The sequence below is a fragment of the Oryza glaberrima genome, chromosome 3 (genome assembly GCF_000147395.1).
Source record: "Oryza glaberrima chromosome 3, OglaRS2, whole genome shotgun sequence".
In the NCBI taxonomy this organism is placed as follows: Eukaryota; Viridiplantae; Streptophyta; class Magnoliopsida; order Poales; family Poaceae; genus Oryza; species Oryza glaberrima.
In genome coordinates this window covers 25,385,657-25,397,724 of record NC_068328.1, presented here as the reverse complement: position 1 = coordinate 25,397,724, position 12,068 = coordinate 25,385,657, and the positions used below count along the sequence as shown (strand labels likewise).

Below are 12,068 nucleotides of genomic sequence, written 5' to 3'. Positions count from 1 at the left end.
ACTTCTGGTACCCCCGATCCTTATCATCGACAATGTTAATTCGTACTATCGCAATAGTTGGAGGGTAATTCATATTTTTTCTAAAAGATATTGCTATATTATTCTATAAACTTAGTTAAAGCTTAAAAAAATTTAACTAAAAAGTTAAAACGGTTTATAATATGAAATAGAGGTGGAATAACATTTCTTTAACCTAAAACCACCTGAATAGTTTAACCCTTTATATTTTTTCACATGGTCAGTATATATCGTAGAGCCCACTCATAATTTACCAATCCCAAAGAAGATACCTCGGGCATGGGTCCCTGGAAATCCCCAACAAAAGGGCCAGTACGTGCGTGAATCTGGTAGAGTATGGTAGGAGTACTCTATACTCCTACTCCGGGTCATCTACGCCACCTCCCACATGCACACGGATTACATAAGCCTCACGCCCCCTCCTCTCCATTACTCCAAATCCCCTCTGATTAGAAAGAGAGAGTGAAAGCGAGCCATAGATAGATGCTACGCGTAGCGCTAGGGAGTAGTAGTAGCAGCAGCAGTCAGCAGTGCAGTGGAGTACGGTAGTATAGGGAGGGCTGGTCCACCGTCGCAGTCCGTCACACACCGGGAGGCCTTGCCATCAATGCGGAGGGGTCGGGCCGCATTGATTGCACATCTTGTCCTCATGCCTTGCCTTTCCAACACCTTAATTAATGGCGCCCATGCGTGCCTCCAAAACCTCCCCTGTTTCCCTTCCCCCTCTCCCTCTCCCTTGCTCTCTCTTCTTTAACCTGTTTATATTTATCTCCCCCTCTCCGTCTCGCCGTCTCTCAGCTCTCTCTGCTACTCCTCCTAGCTGCATGCTAAGCTAAATCTTCTGTTGGATTGCCTAGCTTTGCTGCTTTGCTTGCTTGCTGTGGTGTGGTGTGGTGTGAATTTTGTTGATTGGTCGGAGCTTGGGGTTGTGTATGGTGGTGGTGGTGTGGTAGCTAGTAGCTGCTAGTGCTAGATGGTCGCAGGGGCGTTGGGGTACATGGCGAGAGCGGCGGACGGCGGCAGGGCGGCGGAGCTCGTCACCAGGGATTTCCTCGGCGGCTGCGTCGCCGCCGACGACGCCAGGGACGCCGCCGCCGCCGCCGCAGCAGCAGCAACTGCCAGGCACGACTCCGTGGTAAGGCCGTGTTCTTGACATATCTCTTTCTTCTTCGCTGTTCAATTGATGCTTGATTGGCTAGTTTGGCTTGTTTAGTTGGGTAATTAGAGCGGGAGTTAATGATCACAACCTGCTCAGAGTAGTGATTTATGGCCGTACTGCGTGTTTGGTGGAACAGCACCGCAGAGTAACACAAAGGGGAGGAATTAATTCGATCCAAGATTTTTTTCTCTTTTCAAATTTGGTCTCTTTTTTTAATGGATAGACAGGTAGATAATCCTAATCTAAGAAACTTCGAGCAAGCCATTTTAAATACTAGCAGGAGTATGTTCATTACTAAATTACTTTGCTTTGTCAGAATATCTACTGGCCGATTACTCAATATGCGTAAGAGTTGGTACAGTCAATTCTTTTTTTTTTCTGTGGCCAGTTTATCTTCCTCTGCCGTGTTATCTTGGCAGCAAGAATTCTTCTCGTAATTCCAATGGAAAGAATGAAAGCAAATATTGGTCTCAATTCATTATTTTTATATGTAACCTTGAAAAATTCACAGTTTTTTTTTATCCAAAATTGGTTTATCTTTCTCCTCTGATCCGATTTCTACCTTGATCTGCTTGTGTTTGTGCAGTCCGGCAAGCTGTCCCTGCAGAAGCAGACGTGCCCGGCGACGCCGAGAGACCTCAACCTCTTCCCCGTCCCCGGCGCCGCCGCGTCCGCCGCCAAGCCGTGCCCGTCGTCTACGGCGGCGGCGGCCTCCGGCGCAGGCGGCACCACGACGACGACGACGACGACGACGTACCACAGCGTGTGCACGATCGAGAAGGTGAAGACGGCGCTGGAGCGGTTCGAGCGCGGCAAGCACCAGCACCACCAGCACCAGCAGCACAGCGCCGGCGCGTCCCCGTCGTCGTCGTCCGTCACCACCTCCTCCGTGAAGCGCCGTGGCGGCGGCGGCGTCGGCGACGGCGCGGTGGAGCAGGGCGACGGGTGCGACTCCCCGTCCGCGGCGGGCGGCGGCGGCATGGTGGCCGCCGCGTGCCCGAGGTGCTTCCTGTACGTGCTCATCTCCCGGTCGGACCCGCGGTGCCCGCGGTGCGAGTCGCACGTGCCGCCGCCGCCGTCGCCGGCGCCGAAGAAGAAGCCCCGGATCGACCTCAACGTGGGGTTCCTCGGCACCTAGCTTTCCTACCCTACCTTCACCTGCATCGCCACGGTGGACACATGTGACTAGCCATAGCTAGCTAGCCAGCCATGCCCCCAATTCTGTTAGGAAATCAATGAATCAATCAATCAAACACGTACTCCATAGAACACCAGGATGATCATGACGATGATGATGATGATACTAGTAGTCCTAGCTCCACTATGTAATTGATCAAAAAGCATTTTCGCCCTTAAATCAACTTTTCCATTTTTGTCTTCCTCGACCACCATCCTAATCATCATCTCATTAGAGCAATTAATCACCAGATTAGTAGTAGTGATCTCATAGTACAGTAGTAGCAGTACTACATCTGCTCATTAATTGCTCGACGTAGTCGCAGCAGAAGGTGCAATTACTACGATTGCTGCGCAAAGTCGTGAGTTCGTGACGCGAGTTTTAATTAGGGATGTAGCAGTGCGTATCACGTTTCGTCTCGCGTTCGTCGTTGATGATGGGGGAGGAGTTGGTCCAGTTGGAGTTGACGTCGCAGCTGCAGCTTTGATGAGGTGCAGTGCTTGGCCGACATGAATGGGGGGAAGCAATTAATGGGGCGCGATGGAGATGGTTGTCCGTGCCCCGCTGTCCTCTTGCTCGCTCGGTCGGGGAGGGAGGGAGGGCAGCCTTTGCTAATTGCGATGGCTGATGGCCATCTTGATGCTGGGCGCGAGCGCGCGGTGGAGTAGGAGTGAGAGTACACGTAGTACGGCCATAGCACAGCGACGTTTAAATGGCGTGCAGTGCCGTGCCGCGCCGCGCCGCAGGCTACATGCCACTCCGGACCGCGTCGTAGTTGCAGTCGCGTCACGTACAGTAGTATCGTCGCTCGTATCCGCCTCGTCATTTCGTGTCTCCGGTCTCCCCGATGATTGGACGGACGGACTGCCCCCCCTGCCGTACGGAGTACTCCCTTCGTAAAAGAAAAAAAAAAGAAAAAATCAACCTGAAAATAAATACTCCCTCTGTCAATATATTAGTTTTGGACATGGTTATTAAGAAAGTAGATAGGAGTGAGTGGTGGAGGTTTATGATTGGATTAGTAGTAGAGGTAGGTGGGAGAAGTGAATGGTGCAGGTTTGTGATTGGTTGTGAAGAAAATATGGGTGGAGAAGTTGTTATATTTTGGGACAAATCCTAAAGTTGTTATATTTTGGGACGAAGGGAGTACTTCTTTCGTCTCATTTTAAATACAACCATGAGATTCCGCACTCAACTTTGATCGTCCGTATTATTTAAAACTTTTTTATAATTAGTTTTTTATTGTTATGAGATGATAAAACATGAATATTACTTTACTCATGACTCATGTTTTTAATTTTTTTTAAATAAGACGGACGATCAAAGTTGGACGCGGAAACTATGACTGCATTTAAAATGGGACAAAGAGAGTATTCCTATAACAAATTTAGACAATCCTTCCAGATTTGTTAGAATATAAAGTGTCATTTTCCTATATTGCTTTTTTTTGACCGAGCGAGTACTCCCTACATCCTAAAACAAGTATAACCCTGTAATTTAAATTTGAATTACATGACCACCTATTTTGAAATAGATGGAGTAGTTTACACTGGAGAATATCCTTAGAATAACTTATTTTAGAAATATAAAATGAACCATTTTCATGATGTCAACGTTTTTAACTAATGTTGGTGCTGTTGTTCAACGGTTCTTTGACATCAATGTTATTGACATCGGGGAATCTATTTATAAATATATTTTGTTGCAAATTTATAGATCCTTTTCTTTAGCAAATATATTCTCGAGGCCAACATAATTGCCGCTGACTCCCTTCTTATTAGTGAGTTAGTTTTCGTGGAAAGGTTAGGGGACATCATCAGACGCTATTATGTTGAACCCCAACATCAATGATGTCGGCGCCATAAAAAAGATCTATTCCTTAAATAAGTTTTTGAAAAGATCAATTTATAAAATAAGTTTTTAAAAAAGTTTTAAAATGTGGAAAATCCAGCTTGTTTCACGGCGCACACTGAGTTACAGTACTAACTATTACTACTTCGTAGTATACGGTTATATACTGCTCTTGTGCCGTGGTACAACGTTTCAAATTCATCAAATCCACGGCGCTGCACGCACGCACGTACGACGACGGTTACACATTGTTTCCGGTGACTGCAGCGACAGTAGTTCCGTGCGCTGTTGCTACAGGGATGACACGATTTAATTACCCTGCCTCAACACCCGCTCCGGTCTACCGTGTGGACGAGATGGCGTCCATTTACTGTAGCAGTTTTATCTGGAGGGTTGATTCACTTGATTGTACTACTCCTAGATCAGATGATGAGATCCTGCGTAATGGCAATTACTGTGTGCCCCTGTGCTGTGGAAACTGTTCATCTTTTACTCCTTGAGTGGCCGACCAGCCTAGATGCAAACTTATGACAAGGGTAAACTGCATTAGAATAGAAAGTCAAGCTATTGAAAAACACAAAGGCTCAAGTAATTCATGCTCCACTATTCTACAGCGCGGAGAATTTGACGATAAATTTTCTAAAAAAAAATTAACAGATGTAAATACAATGTAATCATAATATAATTATAATACAACTTGAATGTAGCTTTCAAAAATCTTGCGATAACATGCTATTTTCGTGAAGCGGCGGTAATTCATGCTTTGCTACTCTACAGCGGTGTAGCATTAGAGCAACTCCAATAGAATGGCCAAATGGTTGGCCAAGTTAAATTTTAGTAAGTATGGAAAAAAAAATGCCCTCCAACAATCTCTCTATCCTATTAGCTAAGCTATCCAGATGGCCAAATCTCATCCCTCACTGGCCAAACTTGGAGAGTCACCCTGCCTGGCAATTTGTGGGCCCCACCACTCCCTCTCCCACCCCATCTCTCTCTCCCCCGGCAAGAAGGCAGTGCAGCAGAACAGCACGACGCCGACGGTAGGGAGGAGAGAGGCACCGGAGCCAGCCGCCGTCCGCACCGTCCCCAGCCGCGCCCACCGCCGTCTGCGTTGTCCCCGGCCGCGCGCACCTCCGCCGCCGTCAGCGTCGTCCGCGCCGTCGTCGAAAGTGCTAACAGGAAGAGATAGAGGGAGAGAAAGAGGGGGAGAAAGATGGGAAAGAATGGGTATAGATGCTGACGCATGGATTGCAATGTCATAGTCTCAAAATGAGAGGACGGATGGAGAGGCTGTTGGAGTAAACAACCATTTTGACTTGACAAATGAAATAGAGAGTTGGCCAAATAGACATTTGGAGAGTCAAATTTAGAGAGACTTTTAAAGATGCTCTTAGCGGAGTACTCCTACAGCCATGAACTGATCTCAGCTGTAGATTTTCCATCCGACGCAGTATCGACTACAGAGGATCCGTCCGTGTCCCTGAACTTCAGGTTGGGGCGGACTTGTCTTGGACTGTCAGGCCCATTTCGACCGGATATCTGGGCCGAAAAATTTACTGGTCTGGATTTTGACAATTCTATGCGGAATAAGTTCACCGGAGGTCCCTCAACTTAACAGCGAGATTTTTTGAGATCACACAAACTAGAAATGTGTACCCCTAAACTCACACAAACTGTTCAAAGGAGGTCCCATGACAGTATATGTGGATGGTTTCGCTGACATGGTATCCTAGTCAGAAAATTTTTTTAAAAAAGTATGTGGGGTCCACACGTCAGTAGCACATATTTTTTTTCTTTTCTTTTATTTTCATCTCCTTCTCTTCTTCTTCAGTGGATGAGGCCGGCGGCGATTGGCGAGCGGCGGGAGAGCGTTGCGGCGGGTCCGCGCGGCAGCCGAGCAGCACCGGGTGGCAGCAGGCGAGCACGGCCTGCTGGCAGAGCGGCGGCGGGCGGAGCGGCGCTAGGTTGCAGGCAGAGCGGCGATGGGCGGCGGCGGCCGAGCGGTGCGAACGGCGGGCGAGCACGGCAATGAGCTAGTCGGACGAGCACGGCGGGCGGAAGAGGGAGCCGAAACGGCGGTGGAGGCCGGGGGAGGAAGAGGAGAACGTGGGGCCGTTCCGCGGCACCAGCGCACGGACGCGGTGGATGGCCACGCGCATGGCCTCCGCGCTCGCCAGCTCCGACAACCGCGCGTGGGTTCATTCCGGTCCGGTCGATGCCTTGCTTGCTTCCTCCCCCTCCTTCCTTCGATTCGACAGGCTCGATTTGCTGTGTGAGCTTGGCTTCCGGCAATAACAGCTGCTTACTAGTAGTAATTGTTATTATCTCCGGATTAAAGCTCTTGCCCTCGTTTTTCTTTCCGTACTTACACTTGATTTAGTCGACCTCGTCCGCTCGCCCGCCGCCGTGCTCGCCCGCCGTCCACTCCGCTCGGCCGCCGCCGCCCATCGCGGCTCTGCCTGTTTCCCGGTGCCGCTCTGCCCGCCTCCGTTCTACCCGCAGACCACGCTCGCTTCCGCCGCCCGGCTGCTGCGCGAACCCGCCGCAGCGCTCACCCGCTGCTCGCCCATTGCCGCTGGCCTCACTCACTGAAGAAGAAGAGAAAGAGAAGAGATAAAAGAGAAGAGAAAGGAGAAGAAAAGAAAAGAAAAAAAAGTGTAACTGATATGTGGGTCCTATGTACTTTTTTAATTTTTTTTTGCTGACTAGTATGCCACCACTACTGCACAAGTCATCTTTACCTCCGGTTCGTAACTACATATTCTCCCGGTTATACAATCGGGAGTCCAAATCCGGGACTAAAGATAGATATCTTTAGTCCCGGATAAAATAACCGGGATAAAAGTTGATCTTTAGTCCCGGTTGATAACACCAACCGAGACTAAAGGGAAGGAAAGCGGCAGCCTGGTTGCCATTTTTTTATTGTTTCTTTGCTAGATGCGTTTTTCCTTCTATTTCCCCCAAATCGGATGGGATTGATGCAAATCCCCCCATAATCAAATCCCAAATCCCCAAATCAAAATATAACATCTCAAATCATACATACATTCACATCACAGATCAAAAAAAATACCACAAATAAAATACATCTCAGATATATACAACAAATCACAAATTCTAAAAAAAAATTACACATCTCAATGGAATCACAAATTGCAAAAAAAAAAAAAAAAAAAAAACGAATCGGCTGCCAGCCACCAGCTCGCCGCCGCGCGGGCCCGCCTACTACCGCTGGTTGCGGCCCCGCCGGCCCTTGCTGCCGCCGCCACCCTCCGCAGCCAACGCCGCTCGGCCACGCCGGCGCCCGCCGCTAGCCGCTGCTCGGCCCGCCGCCGCCGCCACCACTCGGCCCGCTGCCGCTTGGGCACGCCGGCGCCCGCCACCGCCGCTCGATCTGCATGCAACGAGAGAAGGCAGGAAGGGAGAGGATGAGGCTAGAAGGAAGGAGAGGATAAGGCAAAGAAAAGAATAAGAGAGTAAAAATAGAAGAGGAGTTTGAGAGGATAAGTCATAGGGGTTATATACGGTACATTAAAATTTAGTCCCGGTTGGTAATATAAACCGGGACTAAATATAAGATCTTTAGTCCCGGTTAGAGTCTCCAACCGGGAATAAAGATCCGGGGGGCCTGACAGCACCAGACAGCACATGAACCGGGACTAAAGAAAAAAAAATATAGTCCCATTCTACTTATAAACCGGGACTAAAAACCATCTTTAGTCCCGGTTTTTATTGGAACCGGGACTATTGTGATTTTTGGCTGACCAGGTAAAAATGGTTTCTCCAGTAGTGCACGTCAGCGAAACCACTCACATATACTACCATGGGATCTTCTTTGAATGTTTTGTGTGAGGTTAGGGGTATACATTTTTTGTTTTGTGGTTAAGGGACCTCAAAAAATCTCGTTATTAAGTTGAGGGACCTCCAGTGAACTTATTCCATTCTATGCTGTGAGATGCGAATCACATTGGGCGCAATATGATGCATTCAGCACTAAAACATTTTTATTTAGGGCAAAACGTACTTGCTTTAATTGGTAGTGTTATCATCTCTGCTGTCGGATGATGAAGCACCAGGTCCGGCAATCAATCATCATTGCGTCAGGATCTTGAGTTCTTGTCGATTTTGGGTGCACGCTCTAGCTCCTGATTAAGTCAATCTTGTGGACTGATTTTAGATTAATTTTAGGGGTTCTCTTTGTCAGTTTCTGTGCTCAGCTCTCCTTTTATGATTGCTTGGAAGATAAATAAAACAGGATGACTAAACCAAACTTTTAAATTTTAGACTTACTAAAAAAGAACGCCTACCATAGAGTGGTTGTTGGTCATGTGTTATAGTCAAAAGTGTGAAGGATTTTAGGCCAAGTTCCCTCCCTACGGGCTATATGCCTGCTGAACAGAGATAACATTAGAGCCAACCAAGTCAATTAGCCTATGGCTATGTTCTTTTCTCCAATAAAAATTAGATAAACTTTTGGATAAAAGTGGTATGCCTTTTAAACTGCTAAACGGTAAGTTTCGTATGAAAGTTGTTTTGAAATGTAAGATTGATCCATTTTTCAAGTTTATAATAATTAAAACTCAATTAATCACACGTTATTATCACCTTGTTTCATGTGAAACATTTAATCTTTATCTTCATCTTCATCTTCAGGAGATTTAAACACCTATATACACATCCCAACCTTGTATATATATCTTTCCATCTTATGAAACAAGTCAAGAAACATGTAAATGCATCAAAACTTACGAACTTTTGCGGGAGATAGAATGTTTACTTTAAAAAAACTGAAAAATTCCTTAATGCTCTCGTGTTCTTTTTCTTTTTTCTCGATAATGTCTTATGTTAAAAAATTTAGTGTGAGAGCTACAGTACGTGCGGTGGGCTCCACGGGACGGCCGCGAGAATTGCTTCACAAGTTGAGGCGATCAATTCTACTTACCACTTGTCCACTTGAGTGATAATTGAACTGAGTAATTAAAAGCACGTGAGCTGTGTGCTACACCCTGGTATACTTGGCCTCAAAAAATCCACATTTCACATTTCAGCAGTCCAAAATGGAAAGCCAGGAAAGGGACAGAAAACAGCGGTAAAAATGGCGGCCGCCACTTGGCTGCCCTCGCTAGCGGCGAGAACGCTCCGCTCTTCTGGCTTTTATACCCAGCCCTTTCTAATGAACTAGACGACGAACTTCGTTCGGTGAAAAGTCAGTACAACATATGCAACTAGTTATCCGAGGATGCAAGAAGAAGCCATGAACTATATATGGACGGCCGGGATGGTCCAGAATGTGCGTGGTCAGAGCTTGTGTTTAACCATGAATGGCTGAGAAAGTTACTGCCTCCATCTCATTTTAAACGCAGCCATGAGTTTCCGTGTCTAACTTTGATCGCCTGTCTTATTTAAAATTTTTGTAAGATTGGTATTTTCATTGTTATTAAATGATAAAACATGAATAGTATTTTATGTATGACTTTTGTTTTTTAATTAATTTTTAAAAAGTTTTCAGATCAGACAAATGATTAAAGTTGGACACGAAAATTCATGGTTGCGTTTAAAATGGGACGGAGGAAGTAAGTCTACTGATGAACCGAATTTACTTTTTTTTTAAGCACCACACCATTTTTATTCTTTTTAACTTTATACACCTAAATTTTATACAACCAAAATTTATACACTAAAATTTTATATGCCTCATTTGATTTCGGATTCAAATATAGAGTACTTATATTAAAAAGTTTATATACATGTATAAGGTCTATAATACGTTCACATGGAAAGAAATATATACACGGACATTTTTTTAGTAAAGTGGTTAATTTTTATTTACTTTGTATTTCTTTTCCTATTTTAGAACTTTTTGTGAAATCAATACGTGAGAAATGCGCGGGTTGTTTCAGCAAGGGGAAGGGGCGTGCCGTGACCCCACACGTGGTTGGTCACCCATTAGATGTACCTAGGAATGGTTGAGGTATTGACGTCTACTATCGTCGAAATTCTGATTAATTTTTCACCATTAATTTATTTTATCAAAATAAGTTTATCAGATAAGGCAAAACATTTTTGGGACCAATGTATGCATACATTATTTTGTTTTCAAACGAAGAATTTTAAATTTTATTGATGGTCAAATATGCGAAAGTTTGACTAAAAAATAAATGATATACTATATTTATAGCCCGAGGAGTTATAAATTTGGTTGAAACCCGAAAGCTGTGGGGTTTCCAATATATCATAAACATAACAAAGGCGTAGCTAGCGAAAACACTATGATTTTAATTAATCTACAGGAATTTTTTGCTATATTGTACTCTTAGCCCTTCCTAACCAGCTAGATGGGTTACACGCGAGATTCAACACAGAAAAAAATTCACACATGAGACTCAAATTGATTCGAGTCTATATCTGATATCTCTATCTCTACTTGAATTCATTTGGTTTTATTTTTCATACTACGTACCAAATTAGTTGTTGTCTATCTAGCTAAGTTGAAAATCCAATCAAATAGGAGTATATCACTTCTCCATCTAATAGATGATGGTTTTGGTTGACATGCAGTACGTGTGTTAAGTGTTAACTGGTAAGCTCATGTTGTAGCAAGTGCACCAGGCTCGCAGAATTTCCAATACAAAGACAAAAACACATTATGATACATATGCTCCCTGTTTTTTTGGTCAAAGAATATGTTGCATGTGGTAGCATATCTCCACAAGGGTTGCAAGGTGGTAAGCCGGCCATCCGCATTACCTCAATATATCAGATTTGTCCGGTTAAAGCACTGTAGTATTTACTAGCAATCATTTTCTTTTGTACATATATATCGTGCTTAAGTGAAATGCTTGCAAAGAGAATATACAAAGGACTAACTAGCAAATATTCGACAGTAAATAGCACTGATTTTTTTAATAAAAAATAATACAATCATAATATAATTACATTGCAACTAGCATGTTTTATTATAAATTAAAAATGAATCCAGCATACAGTACTACAAACGTGATGGGTAACATATGCATGCTTCCGATCGATCGAGAGCGTCGAAAGAACATGGTTCGTTAGAGTGAACTCGCTAGTTTTTAGAGCCGAACATTTTAAAATTCGAGCAAGCTGCAAACATAGAGCTACAGAGATTACATGAGATCTTACAATCTTTCACCCCGAGAGACGAACCAGACAAACGAAGAAATGAGAAAGGCTCAGCGTTAAGTTTAACAACTAAACAGATATATGATGCTAATTAAGCTACCTCCCGGAGCTGTCTCTCCACTATGGGATGCTATCTGGAAATGCAGAGCCCCACTGAAAGTGAAGTTGTTTGCGTGGCTCCTGGTCGAAGACCGTCTGTCCACAAAGAAAAATTTACAGAAGAAGAACATTGTTCCCACTGGCACCTGTGACATCTATAACGAAGGAACCGAAACGACCAGCCACTTTTGTTTTCTATGCCCGTTTGCAAAAAGTTTCCAGGACAAAATTGGAGTGCAACCGATGATTCAAGATGTGCATCTGTTTCATTAGCTGAAGCTAGTACATGGAGTGCCTATACTTCATTTTCAGATTTTCTACCTCCTATGTTTCTGGGCAATGTGGAATCACAGATATGATGTCGTTTTTAGAGGTCAAGCCCTCTCGATTGCTTCCTGGCTGCAACGTTGCATGCGTGAGGCTGCTCTGTGGACAGAAAACATAAAGACTGAAGATCGACATGTAATTTCTATTTGGAAAGAAATCTTATCTTCCCCCTACAAACTCTCAATTCAATATAATGAACCTTGCATCCTTATATTCAATGAAATGATAAATTCAGGTGGGGAAGCTCTCCCCCCGTGATTTAGTAAAACAAGAAAGAATCGAGCGCAATTC

The 12,068-nt window shown here is 44.8% G+C and overlaps 1 protein-coding gene across 1 annotated transcript; it reads left to right on the top strand.

Annotated features, from left to right (window-relative positions):
* Positions 1 to 613: 613 nt before the first annotated feature.
* On the top strand, positions 614 to 2,557 carry LOC127765266 (protein CURLY FLAG LEAF 1-like). The gene is made up of 2 exons (XM_052290131.1): positions 614 to 1,153; positions 1,764 to 2,557. Exons 1-2 carry the CDS (start codon positions 992 to 994, stop codon positions 2,313 to 2,315), a joined length of 714 nt encoding a protein of 237 aa, XP_052146091.1. The 5' UTR covers positions 614 to 991; the 3' UTR covers positions 2,316 to 2,557.
* The last annotated feature ends 9,511 nt before the right edge of the window (positions 2,558 to 12,068 follow it).

Excerpts from the sequence above, each read along its gene's own strand:
- LOC127765266 (XM_052290131.1), top strand. The coding sequence starts at position 992 with ATGGTCGCAGGGGCGTTGGGGTACATGGCGAGAGCGGCGGACGGCGGC. Across the intron at positions 1,154-1,763 it reads CTGCCAGGCACGACTCCGTG|TCCGGCAAGCTGTCCCTGCA; the intron begins GTAAGGCCGTGT and ends GTGTTTGTGCAG.